The following is a 16,474-nucleotide window of genomic DNA, read 5'->3' on the forward strand; positions in this document are numbered from 1 at the left end:
ACGGGTTTCATGGATCAGTGGAAATCAAACTGTAAAATTACTCATAAATAAATAATCAAATTTAAAAAGTGATCGCGTCCTAGAAATAGCGCAATTTTCGTTTAGCGAAAAATCTCGTTTTTGGGGCCCCATTGGGGGCGTGCTCACTCAGATAACGTTATTTTATCAAAACGAGCTTAATTAAAAAGAACAATGGGATGCGGCGCGTGTTTTTTTCCACGGTTGCGTCCTCTAGAAAGCGTGTCCAAAATGGCGTCTAATTTGAAAGTGGGTTAGCCTCCCGTCGGTTTCGGCGCAATTTTCACAATTCAAATCGAAGTGTGGTCCCAGCAGGTGAGTTAATTTGCACTTCTCGTGCTTCGAATTTGCACGTGCAGTGGTTGTCGCGTGGCGTTTTCCTTTCAAATACGTCAAACGTTCTAACCTAAAATTTTCCACGGGAAACTTAAAAATAGCAACGTGTTTTTGAATTTTTTGTGTTTGGGAGTGAATTCTTGGCATTTGCATCACAAAGAGATATTTCCGTGCATCTCACGCAAGTGTGTTACAATGTCAGGGCCAAAAGGTCAATAACTTCCGTGTGTATTTAAATGAAAGTAAACAGTTGTCCGCAGTGGTGTCACTCGCGTCCAGTGCAACAAGTAGTGACGTTATCACTCCAATAAAAATCACGTCTAAAGTTCATAACTTTCAGAGCGCGGAGCTCAAGAGGATGCACAAAGAGAAAGTTCCTAGTCCCATTGTGTTTCACCTGTTACCTTAATTACCATGGCTCTCAAGACTGAAAACAAGAAGCTCGAGTTCGTCGTGAAAAATCTCCTCGCTGGAGGTAAGTCTTTCACTTGTCGCCCCCATAAATAACTAACAATCTCCAGGTGTCGCGGGAATGATATCAAAAACCACCGTAGCCCCCTTGGACCGCATCAAAATCCTCCTACAAGCCCACAGTAAACACCACGAAAGCCACGGAGTCTTTTCGGGGCTACGCCACATTATCAAGACTGAATCCCCATGGGCGATGTATAAAGGAAATGGGGCCCAGATGGTGCGGATTTTTCCCTACGCAGCGACACAGTTTACGTCGTTTGAGGTTTATAAGAGGTACTTGGATGGTGTTTTTGGGGCCACTTCACATATCGATAAGTTCATAGCGGGGGCCGGAGCCGGACTTACGGCCGTCACCTTGACCTACCCATTGGACACCATTCGGGCAAGATTGGCTTTCCAGGTCAGTGCTCTGAAAATGGGAAAGTGGTGATTTCACTTGCATGGTTCCTCGAATTTGTTTATTATCGGCGTGGCGGTAAAAATAGTGTTATCTATCCAAAGTTGCTGATCCAGAAACGTAAACACTTTACGACGCATGCATTTTTTCTTGACGTAATCGCCTTTTTAATGGCTCATTATTTTTTGCTGTTCCTGTGCGACTTTCTAATTAGACCGTATTTTCCGCAACACCTGCAATTAAAAGCAAACGTTAATTTATGATAATTAGACCTATTTCGAGGCCTTTTCGCAAAAAAAGAGTCCAAAAGGCATTGGAATTCTTTTTGCGTCATCAGCTTGCGGTCATAGGTCGCAATTTTCTTCTTAACTTTCTAAATACCTCACGTAACCGCTTTCCACTTCCAGATAAGCGGCGAGCACATCTACACCGGGATAGCCCACGCCGCCGTCACCATCTTCAAAGAGGAGGGTGGCACCCGAGCTCTCTACCGGGGCTTCGTCCCCACCCTCATGGGGATGGTCCCCTACGCCGGTCTCTCTTTCTACTGCTTCGAGTATTTGAAGTATGGCTGTATGAAATACCTCCCGAAATGGACGTGCCACCCTTGTGAGAAAAACACAGGAGGGTTGCTTCTATCATTACCAGCCAAGCTGATTTGTGGAGGCTTGGCAGGGGCTGTGGCTCAAAGTGTTAGTTATCCTCTGGACGTGACGAGACGAAGAATGCAACTGGCGTTGATGAACCCCCAAACGAAGCGGTTTTCCGCAGGAATGCTAAGTACGCTGAAGATGATCTACAACGAGAATGGGGTGTTCAGGGGGTTGTACAGAGGGATGTCGATTAATTACTTAAGGGCGATACCGATGGTCGCGGTGTCATTTACCACGTACGAGACGTGTAAACAGGTCCTGAATCTTGACACAGGGTTGCAAGTGAAGTAAGGGATGAAAATGACAAACATTCCAGCAGGAGTAGTATTATTGCGGCGAGTTTTTAGATATTTTTAGAGGGAGCTCAGTTTTTTATGTAAATTATTTTTTGTTGTATTTATTTAAAGTTACCAGGTTAGAAGCACAGTACAAATGTAAGAAATAAAAATGAGAAGTTGCAATTGTTTTGTCATTTTTTGACATATTTCACAAGTTCGCGACGCGTTGGGAAATGGGGATGCGGTCGATGCACGCCTTCAGGTCACCTTGGGAAGATTCGTCCGTAGAGCGCTAAAGGTTGTCTCAGAACGCGACCAGACTCCAACCCGGGCGGCAGTCTTATTTTTATTGTATAAATTGTGGGGTGAGTCATTCCCAATGTTTTTACTGAAAAGAATAAAATTCAACTCAAATTTGCTTCAGAGTGTTAATTCCTTTCGCATGCATTTTACTACATCGAACATTTCATAATTTACAAGAACTATCAGGAGGTTGAATTAACAACATGGAGGAACACCACGAAGAGGTCCCAGCCAAAGGCTCAATTTGTGGGCGTAAGTTCCTTAATTGATCTATTTTTACTTTTATTGCCCTCAATTTACGCGGTCTCTATCCCAAATCTGCACTCAAAAAACACGATATTTGGGAGGCCTAGTATTTTTATCACACGTTGGTACAACTGTCAGCTCATGACAATACGTCTATAGTGTGAGTCACGGAATGTCTTCTTATTTCAGCCAAATGCAAGGCGCGCTACGTGATGGCCATCATGGGCTCCGTAGGCATGGGTCTAATCTACGGTATGAAGGTAGCTCTCCACGTCACCATCGTCGCAATGATCAACTCCACCGCCACCACCAGCATCCACGATAATAAATCCGACTCCACTAGTAAATGTGGTTTCACGAAAGACAATGACACCAACGTGAAATCTCAAGACGGCCCCTTTATTTGGGATGCCACGGTCCAAGGATGGCTCCTCTCCTCCTACTTCTTGGGTTACTTTGTGACGCAGCTTCCCGGGGGTCGCGGCGCCGAGTTATTCAGTGCGAAATGGATGATGTTCTTCGCAGTAGCTCTCAACATCGTCGCCGTGTTGCTGAGTCCGATCTTCTCCAAACTGCACTGGGCGGGGCTTCTGTTTTTAAGAATTCTACAGGGAGTTGGGGGCGGAGTTACGTTCCCCGCATGCCACGTGTTGTTGTCGCATTGGGCGCCGCCGTTGGAGAGGAGTGTCATGAGTAGCATTGTCTACGCGGGGACGGCTTTGGGGACGGTGGTGTTCATTCTAGTCTCGGGACTTATAGCAGGCTCATTGGGATGGGAGGCTGTTTTTTACATAGAAGGTTCAGCTTCGGCGATTTGGCTCCTCCTCTGGGCATGGCTTATCTCAGATTACCCTACAAAGCAACGCCTCATTACCCCAGAAGAACGGGCTTTCATTGTCAACAGTCTTGGCGAAGAGGATGAAAAGGTACACCCACCGGTTCCGTGGAAGGACGTGTTTACATCAGCCCCCTTTTGGGCCATCCTTATAGCTCACACTTGTTGCAACTGGGGCTGGTACATGCTTCTCATCGAACTCCCCTTGTACATGAAGAACGTGCTCGAGTTCGAGATAAGTCAAAACGCGGTGGTTTCTTCAGTCCCGTTCTTGACCATGTGGCTCTTCAGTTTAATTCTTAGCGAAGTGTTGGACAAGTTGATGGAGAAGAACAAACTCACGACAACCACAGCTAGGAAAATTGCCACGTTGACTGCCACCATTATACCAATTATTTGTTTGACTATTCTATGTTTTATTGAATGCAATAGAATCTTGGCGGTGACGATGATGACGGTGGCGGTGACAGGCTGTGGGGGCATGTTTTCAGGGCATTTGGCCAATCACCTGGATATTGCCCCACACTACGCGGGGACTTTAATAGCGATTACCAACACTGCAGCGACCATTCCTGGGATAGTTGTCCCTATAGTTGTGGGGGAGCTGACTCACCAAGATGTAAGAGGCCGGAAAAAGTAAAATACGTAACTAAATTAAGCTTTTCAGCCGAGTATACACTCATGGAGGATTGTTTTTTACATCACCATAGCCCTGTACGGCGTCGTCACGGTGGTGTACCCCATTTTTGGCTCCGGAGTACCACAGTCATGGAACAAAATACACTAGCCTCACTGTTAATCAAAATCGAATTTATTCTGATTATGAAATTAATTGTCATTATTTCGTTTTTTTATTGAAGTTCTTCATTTTCCTCTTATTGCGGTTCTTGTCCCCTTTTAGTCTCTTCACGCTGAGTGCTCTGTACCGCGCCTCAGTCTTCTTAAGAGAGGGAGTGGCCAAATTCATACTTGTGTCAGTATCTAAATCAATGAAAGCCACCACTTCTTCGGTTTTCGGGGGGACGAACGCCCGTTGCCCTTCACCGAGGGCCCCCAAATGGTAATTTGTGTTCTCTTCCTCGTCACTGGAGCCCACACTTTTCCCGTCTTCAGAATCCGGAATCGTGATGGTACTAATACGGCCCCTATCACTATGAATATGATTCTGTGGAATAGGATAGTTCTCATGGATATTATAAACAGTCTGTTGAATGAGCCCCAACTCTGACTCAGGAGACACGGATTTATGTATAGCTATGGCAGCCCCCGCAATGCCGCATTTTTTCTTACACACTTCTTTTAATCCTTTGACTACAAGCACAGGAACGTTGTACAAAACCGCGTGCTCTACAATATGCTGGATGAGAATCCGGGGCTGTACGTTTTCTTCCAATAAGACAGCCCCTGCTTCTTGATTTTCTAGGAGTTTCGTTACGTCGTTGATCCCAAACACTAACTTTTTCCTAAAATGAGAAGTTAGCCCAAGTGGGGTGCTAATGGGGTTGTTACTTGTCGTTAGTACTACTAGCAGGAAGGCCCTCGTGAACGAAACTCTCCCGAAACTTCCTTCGCTCGTGCCTGGGAACGTTTCTAATGCTTTCATACGGTATGACTGGCTTAGTTATTGCAACTTTGGGTAGAAATTTTGTTAAAACTTCGTGTAGATTGTTGTTGTCTTCCGGGGAGATTGCGGGCCTGAAAGTGAGGTTAAATCGAAAAAAATTAAGGGAGTTTTGTAACACGTACCAGTAATTGCTAAAAGGTTTAGCTAAAACGTTTTTAATGACTTCTGTTTTCTTTTTTTTACCCGAGAGGGTCGTTTTGGCTTGTTTTTTCGTGATCGTCTGACTTTCCATTTTAGGTTAGGAATGTTAGTGTGACAGATCTGTTAAATTGCAATAAAAAGTGACACAAGAGTTGGAAACATTTGGATAGTGATAAAACTAATGCAACTTTGAGGCCACAAAAATGTAGAACCCTAATTAACGGAAAAAAAGACAATTTTTGGTTCGGTTTTTTGAATTTGACAGAAGAAAGTCAACCAATCAAATGCGTGGTTGGTCGGTGTTATTGGCTAAGTTCAGACGTACGACAATGACCTATCTTCATACAGAACAGTAAATATTAAAATTAAAGATTAAGTAAGCCGTGAATTCTAAATCCGAGTTAATATTCATTCTTCTGTAGTTCAAATTGACAGAGAGAGAATTTTTCTGCTTTTATGTGCGCCGAAAAAAATCAATACCAATACAAATTTTTAAAAATTAATAAAAAATTAAAGAAGCGTCACAGCGAAAAATCTTCAACAGATTCTTGTTCCTGAGCTTAAAATAGACAGAAAAAGTTGGTTTAGAAGAGATTTTAAAATTTGACCCAATTTCAAAATCCATGAATCAACAACCCCTGAGCAAAAAACATGAAAGTCTTCAGGTTAATACGAAACTCTTCCCACAGCATAATTTAGCACTCCTGAATCCATTTTCTTTGCCTGTTCCTCGCTATCTGTGAGAATTTCTGAGAAACTTTACATTTAAAGTCTCGAAAATTTGATTTCCCGGATGCAGTAAAATGTCAAGAGTGGCCTAATCTAAAACATACGTCAAAGACCTGCCCTGTCTTTAGTAGACCCATAATAAAACAATAACTAAAAGACTTCAGATTTGTTTTTCACGGATCCAAATTTATTTATTTCCTGCTTTTCGTTTTGCCGAAAAAAATCAAGTCAAGTAATTTTTTTTAAATCAATGAAAAACTTCAACAAATTTTTGATCCTGCTGAGGTCGAAATTGATGTAAAGTCTGTATTTAAATGTTTTTGAACCAGATTTCAGAACTGACACTATTTTTTTAAAACGGTGTTAAAATTAAGGGTGGATCGATCTATAGGGGACGTGCATCAATTGGTGGTGGAGATGGCAGCAGTTATCAATATAGAAATTTGCAAATTTATTTACACAAATCTATGATACAAAACAAAATACACCTTTATATACAGTGTTGCAACGAAATATACATATGTACAACTGCAACCACACTAATAAATAACGATTAAACAGGTGAAGCTCGCACGTATAAAACAAGAAATAAATAATATGCAGAAAGACTAGTACTTAAAAACCTAACTGAGATTTAGCAGGACCGCATTCAGAAAAATGACAAAAACCTTTTAATTTCATAGAAATTAAACAGATCGTTTTTGTTTCGACTGAACCTTTATTTGGAAACATTAGTTATGATGCTGAGCTTTGCGTTTTCTGTTTGCCAACATGTCATAGAAAGGATTATGGCTAATACTTTGTTTCAATCGCTGCATCCATTCGCTTTTCTCTTCTTCACTGCTCGCGGACATTCTATACACAGTGTGTTTACCTTCGACGACTTTTCCTTCAGAATCAGTCTTACAAGCTTTGATAAAATCCGCACCACCACTCGCGTATAATTCGAAACAATGCTGTTTTTGTCGGTCTGTGCACTCTCTCACTGATATGTTTTCTAAGGGGATAATTCCCCGAGGTTCCTTATCTGTGGTGTATTCGAAATAATAGAGACAGTTGTCGTTTAAGATGAACCAGCGCCGCTTCCAGCTCTTGTAGCGACCGCCTTGTTTCCACAACCACCCCTCTTTGTCGGGGTTAAAGAAAGTGTGCATCAAGTCGTTGCCGTCGTCTTCGGGGATCTTGAAAGGCTCGGCTTTGATACTCTCATACAAACCCTGTGAAAAGTCAATTAATAACAGAATTCGCGAGTTTCGCCGAGTACTTACCACTAATAACTCCCTCGGCAAGTCCTGCCCTTGATTAATCCCCCTGTTCATGTTAATAAACTGCTCGATCGTGGGTTTATCTTTGACACTCGGATTATGTAAACTCGTGTTAAGCATGATAATCGCGAACGAAAGCACGTAGCAAGTATCGGAGTTTTCAAAAATATTATTCTCCCCCTGGCAATCGCAGTATCTCTTCGCGAAGCACTCCATCATTCTATCAATCTTCTGCGCCTCCCCTGGTAATCGAAAGCTCCACAAAAACTGCCTCAACGCTTGGACTAGTATGAGATCAGTGAAATCGTGAAGATCAACAAACGCCTGGAGGACTTTCTCGTTGAAATCGTTCTTCTCCCCGAGATAGTCCCCAATCGCCGTCTTATTCAACCCTTCGCCTTTATGAAGGAACTGCGCCACGCTCTCGGGAGTGTTCTGAAGAAGGCCTTTTTCAATCAGGTACTCGATGCCCTTTTTCGGGTCCATATTGAACTTTTTCCTGCCGATGGACATCATTTTGGTCTTGTTGCTGTTCTTGCCGTCTTCCCCCGAGTCGAGAGACTCCATCTCGGAGACGACCTCCACGAGCTCATCTTTAAGATGCTGCAAAAGAACGAGCAATCACTACAAAGTCTAGACTTCCAGAAGCAACAGTGCGGTGTTGAGAAGATCAAGCGAGTGATAAAATAAACACTTGACTCAGTGGCGGAACCGTTACACGTAATCAAACATTCAAATGTACGTCGACGAACATGCAAATTACGTACGTTCTTTGAATGTGAAGGCGAAAGGTTTATGACTGCGAAAAAGTGTGCTACGCCACTGGAAGTTAATTTTGGAAATTTGTTCGAGCGAAGCACTTGCTGGAATTTCCATTTGGGTTTCTTTTTATTGAATGGAGCGGGAAACCCACTGGAAAACAAGAAAGTGCAAAGTCCTTCAATTGATCATAACTCTGATACGAGCCTGAGGAATTTAAAATATGTTGGTAATGCCATCAGTGCTACCAACATGCTGCAGGATCTGCGAATTTTTGACCCAAAATCAAACCACCGCTATCTCCTAAAAACCCAAAGAATTTTTGAACGGTCTCCTCGTAATAGAGAAAGTATGAAAAATCTCTTAATAAAAGCCCAAGGATTGAAACAATCACTTTAATTCAATCAATGCAAAATCCGTGCGTATTGCAATTGATATTTTGGGGTTATTGCAGGTCGCAGAGCGACCCCTAACCCAAAAAATTGTCGACAGAAGGTCAAAAACAATCACAATAATATGGTAATGAAATACCATTGAATTTCGCAGTAACAAGAATGTTGCAGAGCCTGTTAATATCTTAAGCCAACATGAATCAATAATTGTTACAACTGAACCTTGACGCGGCCTTGTTAATGCGGAAACTCGAGAAATAAAAATGGCGTCGCGACGCTTTGGGCACCTTTCCTCTAGTTGTTCGGTAAAATCCGCCACTGATTCGCTCGCAAAACAAGCGTACAAAGTTCAACAAACCACAAGGTTAGAGTAAACAATAAACCTACGAAGCTAAAAAATAAAATTCACTCATTCTTACCCCTGAAGAACACGAACAACAACAAGGGAACAAACCGTAAACAATGTACGAGGCACATATACGCACACACGAACACATGAGAGGACGGAGGAACTACAGAAGAGAAAAGAAATGAAAAAAAATAACACAACTCTTTCAAATATGCCTCTTCACGGGTGCGTTGTCGGCGATTGATTAAAATAGGAGAGCGATATTCGCGTTACATCACACTCAAAAAACGTAAAATTGAGGTTTAATTAAGTCGACTTACATAAACAAAGTGTCCTTCATAAAACAAAGGGTCGACAACACGATCGATAATCTTTACGGGAAAAAAACTTGTTCTGATTTAATTCAACTGTGATTTTTATTTTGATTAAATAATGAGCAGATGTTTCATGTGACCAATTAGGATGAGCGCGTGGCGTAAACTGGAGCGGCATTTTTACACGAAAAAACGGGAAATTCTACAGGTGTTCAATTGGCGATTTTTATAATGACACTCAGCCATGTGTACCTGCATCGCTGCGGCTGCAGGTGGCTGCAAGGGGGGCTGCCAACAGCCGCATTTTTATTACTTCGAAGATAAGAAAACGCGATCGTATAACACGTGGAAAGGATTATCATTATCAGTATTGTATTCATTGAGCGAACTGTTTCCATGTAAAGCAGTTTGGAATTAAGAAAGCTTTTTATTTTCACTTTTTCAACTCCAATTGCTCCTTGAAGTTTGAAGGTTCAACTAATCGACTTTAGAACGGATTGAGAAATTTTTGGCTCGCGGAATTATTTAGCACCATATTAAAGGCTAAAAATACATTTTTGAGTGAGCAATAATCAAAAATGATTAGTATTAATGTGATCCAAACAATTTACTTCAATTTTCATGTCTTTGTAAATATTATGTTTCCAAATACCATAAACGCGAGTCCCCGATAAAAATAGTTAAATAAACAATTCGACCCAACTTGAGGACACTTCCAAATTCGAAACAATTCGCGTAATCGACGCATTGGAGATACGATTTCAAAGAATTTCGTCACTTCACTCTTATCGCAACAAAATATTTTATTAGACTAAATTAAGGGCAAACAATACCTCGAATTTAACAATCTTATCTCCGATATTGAATCATGATAAGACGGTACTCCTAGTACCCGCCATCTGTAACGTATCATTACATACACCTAAACAACGTGTCGCAACGGTGCTAACTTCATTAGGGTGTTAGCAGATCAAACTTTACGGTCATTCACACTGAAAGTAAAAATTCCCTACCAAAGTTCTCGAGCTGGCCCAAATCGACAAATCCCAGGCACTTTTCGAAGTAGATTCAGTCTTGTGTTTCCCTTTTTTTGGTCTCTTCAAGGAGGAAAACCAACTGGCGACATTGTGGGTCGTACTCGTCACTGAACCTTTGCGATCACGGGCTACAGCTGTATACTGCATACTTGCATGGCACACAAAACACTTTACTTTGACAGTCTATCGTCAAAAGACGAGTAACAAGTTCATGATTTCATGTTGACATGTAATTTTGATCTGAAACGTCAGAGAAATTCCGGTAATTATCGCGATTTGCGACTGAATATTATCTGCTTACAAATATGATTTATTGGTAATAACGATAGTAAGAAAATAAATAGAGATATAACGAGCACGTTCTGCCAATGATGGCTTCTGATGAATTTAAACCACTTGTGCGCATTGTGTTCTAAATTTAGACGGCGTTTTAGGATTTGGTCTTGTTGCATTCTGGTGGCTATTTTCGTTGGGCCAGGTTAGTTGCAGACAGAATTTTTAATTTTTAAGGTGCGAGGAAATTCCCTTGTTGCGAAATACGCAAAGAACGGAAATGTTATTTTTACGTCTCGTTGTGGTCCTAAAATAACCAGAGACCATTGCGTGACATCTGCGAGAAACCTGTTGGTTATTCACCCGAAAATTACTTAATTTCTCCATAAAATTACCATACCGTTTTAGGGGTGGCTTCCACTACTCTTTCGCCTTCTCTGGCAGTTTTCCAAACAGAAAATCGAGTTTATAGAGCAGAACTCTTCGACATTACCGTTGGCGAAGAAGTAAACAACTGAGAGCTTGCCAACCTTTGACAAAGCTCACATTCAAACTCCGGTCGCATTATCGTAAAAAAGCAGTTATGGGAGGTGCACACAATAAGTGTTTTTGTGTTGTTCTCACCCAAATTCGAAGCGATCCGACATACTTCGACAATGAATCATTCGCTGTTTTAATTAAGAAACTAAAGCAATTTGAGGAAGCAGCAGATTGAAGAAAAATAAATGAGTCATTTGTCCTGACTTATCGGTCTAAACTGTAAAAAATGAAGAAAAAAGGCAGCGAGAGAGCGTGCTAGTTCAACGAAAAACGATACAAATGTTAAGTTAGCTCAGAAAGTGGAAACGCTAACAATATAATTATAGAAAATTGAGAAAATTAGTTGAAAATTACGATTTCCTGTGGATTTTTGCGCGGATCAACGACGAACTACTTATATGAAATGAGCGAAATAATTAGCACGTGACAATATCGTAAAAGAATTTACCTTTCTTGACGTAATAATTGAACCTTGCGCCGTCGTCACATTTCAACAAAGAAAAACGAGGTTAATTCGGATCCTGTTTGCAATAAATTCAACCGAGAGTGTGAGAAGCGTTCATTTCCCAACATTGTCTCGTTGGAAATGTTCCTTTTCCCATTGATTTAGGTACGTGTAAACAAATATTTGATCCATGGGGGCACTGCCTTATCGATCTTGCAAACAACACACCCTCATAATTTAATAAGTCTAATTGAAGGGACTTTTTTTCAGTCGGTAACAAAACACGCCAGCAATTGGCGTCATTATCCACAGGGGCGGAAACATCAAATTTTCCTTATAATGGAGCTACCTGAAGACGGAAAGTCAACCCTTTTCAGGGCCCAAAACTACTGCATTTACTGATACAATGTGAAGTTCGATCGAAAATAACCGAAACGCATAACCGGCAAATATAGACAGAGCAAGACACGTTCTGAGGCTATCGCTTAATTTAATGATGACTAAAAATAATTGTAATTGGGAAAAATAGTTGCTTATGTAACAAGCGCGGCGAAAGGATCTTCCGCGCGAGGGCGGAATTCTGCAGAACATCATTGATCGTCTAAGGTCAGCAGACGGTCGTCGACGGGCTCCAAAGATTGTTGTTTTGTGTGTTTTACGACGAGAACGATTCGGAATGCGGGATAATAAATAAATAACGCACAAAGAGGAATTAGATGAGATGAAACGCCACTGGGTTTTATGGAAGTGGCCTCGGAAAGGGGGTGGAGGACAGCGGCGTCGCGGTAAAAGCTCGGATGAAAAGGTCTTTTGTAAATAATCGAATTGTATTTCTGGGAATTATCCGGCTCAAAATATACAATAAAAGATTTTACGACAAGTAGTTTTCCGATTAAAAATCTCATTTTGAGTTCGAGCCAAAAATAAAATAAATAATAATAGTGTTATAACGAGATTAGCGAATTTATGACCGCAATGAAATTAAAACGAGTTTTTAAACATAACTCGGATTTTCATACATGAAGCTCAAAATTGAAGGACAAAATTTGCGATTTTCAGGATGTTAAAACATTCCTCATTTTTGAGTTTGTTGCTATTTTGAACTCTGCAATTTTTGGGCCTCGAATTCTCAGGATGATAAAAACAAAATTTCCAAGGTAAAATTTGGGATTTTTCTTCTGTTTTTTTTTTGTAATATTCGCCACAAAATACCACAAGGAAAAAACCTGTCAAATCTCAAGTGACAACACGATAACACCAGACAAACAATACAAATAATTGAGATAAACGTCGAGATATAACAAGAAACGAGGTTTAAAAAAACAGTGGAAAAAATAAAAGGTCAAGCTATATTTTTTTTTACTCAGTTCGGTTAAAATGCGGTTGACATCCACTGATAACATTATAAAAAAAACCAGTCGGTTACAATTACTCATGCAGAATATGAAATGTGCAGTGCACATTTGGAATAAGAATTCAGCCAACAGGCAATAATGTGCGAAGATATTTTTATTTTCACTGTAATTTTTCGATAAATAACTTGACACCTCTCTCTGTCGTAATGAGTCACTTTAATTACTTAACAAATTAATGTAAAAGTCACCTAATCGTCGGAAATTCTCAACATAACTTCAAAGGTCGATCTTAAGATCGAATGACGAAAAACACGATGTCGTCGTATTTTCACATTATCAACACAATTTGCACAAGATTAGCATAAATTTTTCAACATGGTGATAACAAATTGTAAGCAGATAATATTGTAATGAAGTACCACATCACCAAACAATACCTTTTGTCGTTTTTCTCAACAATATCACAATAAGTTAAGGCACAACACACCACAACCGGTCACAAGGATGATACTCTCTTATCGCTCGTCCGAGCAAAACTGAGCGTCGCTCCTAGCTTTTGCCAGTAGAATGGAACGTGGACGTCAGAAGCCACGTGACCGCGACTTGAAAGGACGCACCGAGTCCTTTAACAAGGATAACCGGGATCTAGCGAATTTCAAGATGATCCAATCAATCAACGATACTTCCGTGAAAGCAATTCGGTCATCGTAAAAATAAAACGACAAGACACTTGTCTTGAAACTCGACACCCGACCAGATGGCCCCTTGAAAAAACAACCATGACCCGCCCCTGGGAAGATTAATGGTTTCCTTTGGGATTGGAAACAGTGGTCAATTGGTAGAAACGAAAAAGTTCTTTATTTAAACGAAGCACAGATTCGTGGCGTCATTCTTGGCCGAGATTCAAATTATTTCGCGTTTGTCTTTCCTGTTTGTGAATCAACGAATTATTCCGCTTCCTGTTAAAGCTGATAAGGGCTTTTCTTTGATTGTGACGCGTCCGGTGGTGTTTGATTTGATAATGGAAAAATACGGGAAAGTACTGTGGGGGCGGTTTACGACCTTTCAAGGGTGTCGCTAATGACCATTTTTGCCTTCTCCACCAGAAATGTCAATTTGTTTGGGCATGAAATGAAACAGTGACATTTAGGAGTTGGTGATGGGAAATTTCAATTCAATTAGCGCCCAGTGTGGAACTGGTACGAAGAAATCTTCACCTGGATTAGGCTTAATAACATCATTAAAGAAATGTTTCGAAGATAAAACCATGATTAGTATAATTCCGAACTTTCACCTCTTAATTACGTGTTGATACTTCTAGGAACACGTCGACTCATCACTGAGGCTTTTGTTCCAAATATGATAATTAATTATTACAACTTTGAATAGTCGTGTGTTGTGGTTAGGCAACCAAATATACACCGCTTTTTATGGAGCAGTGCTCATGCACATGTGCCGCGCTCAAATAAACTTGAATCTAATTTAAATAAAAGTGTTTTCAATTCAAAAATAGTTGACGGAAAAATAAGAGAGCGCCCATAAAAGACGAAATTTCAATGCTTGTTTACATACACAAAACATAAATATAAACTAGCCTTCATCTATGCAAATAACATATTTTGGTGTCCGATGACGAGTCCTCCTACTTTGCATGCATAAAAAAGAATCCACGGTGGAATTTGTTCCAAGAAACGCATTCAATTAGTCAAAAAATTATTCCGAGAGTTTAGTTCGCTTTAATTTTATCAGTGGCTTTCAAATTACTGTAATGTCGAACAGTAAAACAGACTGAATGACTAGCGGAGATAATTGTTGTGCTGTCTGACATGCAACATGTGAAGGTTGCATGTTCTGGTAAATGAAAAATTGTGTTGGATGGAAAGTAGTTATTATCGCAAGCTGCAAATGCGCGTCGTTTGACAAAAGATAATCAATTCCGAGAGAGTGGAGAAACTAATAAATAAATTCAAAAGATAAAAAAGAATCAAAATTCCAAAGACTTTAAATTGCGATTGTATAACTTCCCTCCAACGACGAATTTCACAACGTTTACACTACTTCCGGACAATAAATTTTTTATGTAAAATCTGAACAGAACGAGGCATTCATCATTGTGGTACAGGTGGTACACATTACAACTAGATTTCCGCATGCAACTTGTTATCACGCAACTCCAAAACTGGATTAAAAGCGTCGTAACTTCGGAAATTAATCAAACTAATGAAAAAAATAATTGTCGATGGTGTGAGGTAAACAAGACGTAATGACGTAAATTGATAAAGCCGGAAATGACGTTGTGACGACATAGGTGAGATAATTGTTGCGAAAATGTGAACAAAAACTTACACATTCCTTTATGATAACGATAACGTGGAATTGTATGATAAAAACTTCAAAGGTTTGTTACAAATTGTTTATTAATAGGCGCACCCTTGTTTTGACGTCACCCCAAGCGACCGAAAATACTCTTCCATTGATTAGAGGGATGAAATTAAATTCATTGACTAGTCCGGGAGGCTTGACTCGCTTTTATAAGTTGGTACTCCTATTATAGCTAATCAGATCAGAATCAGAAGTACCAACAAATAAAAATGCTTCCTAGACCCGGATTAAATTAATCAATCAGACGTGGTTGAATAGCCTCAAGTGAAGTCATTATCTTCTCCAATTCTCTCGATAATACACACCCACGTTTATATTTCCATTAGTTCTATGCGCTGATCCAATAATAGGGGTTATGAGGGTAATTACGGTATGTCATCGGAACGTTTATTCTTGACTCAACTTCCTGCATGAAGACACATCAATAGAAGCTCTGTGAACCGCGGATGATTGGGTCAAGTGTATAAAGCGATAAAACGGACGCTTTGATGTTGATCGGGATAAGTCTGTCGCCAAGACAGTTCTACCAACTACGTCTTAGTAACAAGGCAGTTCTACCAACAGGTAATAATCCACAAGGCCGCTTCAATGTCCAAGCGATCGCACATTAGCTGAGTGTCATTACAGCCCCCAGAACTGTATATTTCCGTAATGTTGCCAATGTTTACAGTTAAAACCAAGCGAATGTTAGTAAACTTTCCACGTTTTTTGAGTTAGTAATGTTTTCCTATTACAATAGCCAATTACCGATTTAAAATCCCAGTGTTTCTAGGTCAGTAAACACTTACTTGTATCTGTAAAAGAAGTTCAGTTTTTCGTCTTCTGATGTCGATAAGAATTTTCTGCTGCTCTGGAGACAAGTCTGGAACACGCACAAAAATAGAAATGCATAGAAAACAAAGAAAACACGCGGTGTATAAATATTCCGTGCCTAAAATTATTGCTAATTGGAATATAATTACCTGATATACTAAATGCTTCCTGCGTGTGTGCAATTGTTCCCATTTCAAAAAGTTCGCTATCAAAACCACAACAACATAACAACTACACTTGAAAACGCACTAAACATGTTTTAAAGCAAACGTAAATATTGAGCTAACTGATAACAAAAGCGCCATTTTGAATCGTCAACGTTTCTAAATGACAGTAGAGCGCTTGCGCATGTTGCTCAATTTGAACTACTTTTTCAAATCTCGAACCGGCAACAGTTAACAACAAATTACAATTAGCGTTGTTATTGCACACCAATTTAGTGTAAACAATTTTCACTGCGAATTTGCGCAATCTGTATTTTTTCGCCGGATTTGTTAAAGTAGGTCAATTTTTCAA

General features: G+C 40.2%; 4 protein-coding genes across 8 annotated transcripts; 2 read left to right on the forward strand and 2 right to left on the reverse strand.

Moving 5' to 3' along the window:
* Positions 1–744: 744 nt before the first annotated feature.
* On the forward strand, positions 745–2,339 carry LOC148171860 (mitochondrial coenzyme A transporter SLC25A16-like). The gene is made up of 3 exons (XM_088040870.1): positions 745–829; positions 876–1,228; positions 1,633–2,339. The coding sequence occupies exons 1-3, from the start codon at positions 769–771 to the stop codon at positions 2,167–2,169; spliced, it is 951 nt and encodes a 316-aa protein (XP_087896996.1). The 5' UTR covers positions 745–768; the 3' UTR covers positions 2,170–2,339.
* A 92-nt stretch (positions 2,340–2,431) lies between these two features.
* MFS3 (major facilitator superfamily transporter 3) lies at positions 2,432–4,327 on the forward strand. 2 transcript variants are annotated; one of them, XM_088040868.1, is made up of 4 exons: positions 2,432–2,521; positions 2,581–2,711; positions 2,895–4,159; positions 4,208–4,327. In XM_088040868.1, the coding sequence occupies exons 2-4, from the start codon at positions 2,663–2,665 to the stop codon at positions 4,325–4,327; spliced, it is 1,434 nt and encodes a 477-aa protein (XP_087896994.1). In that variant the 5' UTR covers positions 2,432–2,521; positions 2,581–2,662. The 2 variants fall into 2 exon arrangements, with proteins under 2 accessions (XP_087896994.1, XP_087896995.1); XM_088040869.1 differs by having other exon boundaries at positions 2,432–2,711.
* A 2-nt stretch (positions 4,328–4,329) lies between these two features.
* Positions 4,330–5,605, reverse strand: LOC148171862 (uncharacterized). Its single transcript, XM_088040871.1, has 3 exons — positions 5,287–5,605; positions 5,050–5,235; positions 4,330–5,003 (listed from the first exon to the last, which is right to left on the reverse strand). Exons 1-3 carry the CDS (start codon positions 5,394–5,396, stop codon positions 4,379–4,381), a joined length of 921 nt encoding a protein of 306 aa, XP_087896997.1. The 5' UTR covers positions 5,397–5,605; the 3' UTR covers positions 4,330–4,378.
* An 856-nt stretch (positions 5,606–6,461) lies between these two features.
* On the reverse strand, positions 6,462–16,298 carry step (cytohesin steppke). 4 transcript variants are annotated; one of them, XM_088040802.1, is made up of 5 exons: positions 16,108–16,298; positions 15,934–16,007; positions 8,870–8,962; positions 7,303–7,902; positions 6,462–7,251 (listed from the first exon to the last, which is right to left on the reverse strand). In XM_088040802.1, exons 1-5 carry the CDS (start codon positions 16,148–16,150, stop codon positions 6,766–6,768), a joined length of 1,296 nt encoding a protein of 431 aa, XP_087896928.1. In that variant the 5' UTR covers positions 16,151–16,298; the 3' UTR covers positions 6,462–6,765. The 4 variants fall into 4 exon arrangements, with proteins under 4 accessions (XP_087896928.1, XP_087896927.1, XP_087896930.1 ...); XM_088040801.1 differs by lacking the exons at positions 15,934–16,007; positions 16,108–16,298 and adding exons at positions 10,127–10,390; positions 13,201–13,327; XM_088040804.1 differs by lacking the exon at positions 8,870–8,962.
* Between the last annotated feature and the right edge of the window lie 176 nt (positions 16,299–16,474).

The sequence above is a fragment of the Gnatocerus cornutus genome, chromosome 7 (genome assembly GCF_029298725.1).
Source record: "Gnatocerus cornutus isolate USDA-ARS CGAHR chromosome 7, icGnaCorn1.1, whole genome shotgun sequence".
NCBI lineage: Eukaryota > Metazoa > Arthropoda > Insecta > Coleoptera > Tenebrionidae > Gnatocerus > Gnatocerus cornutus.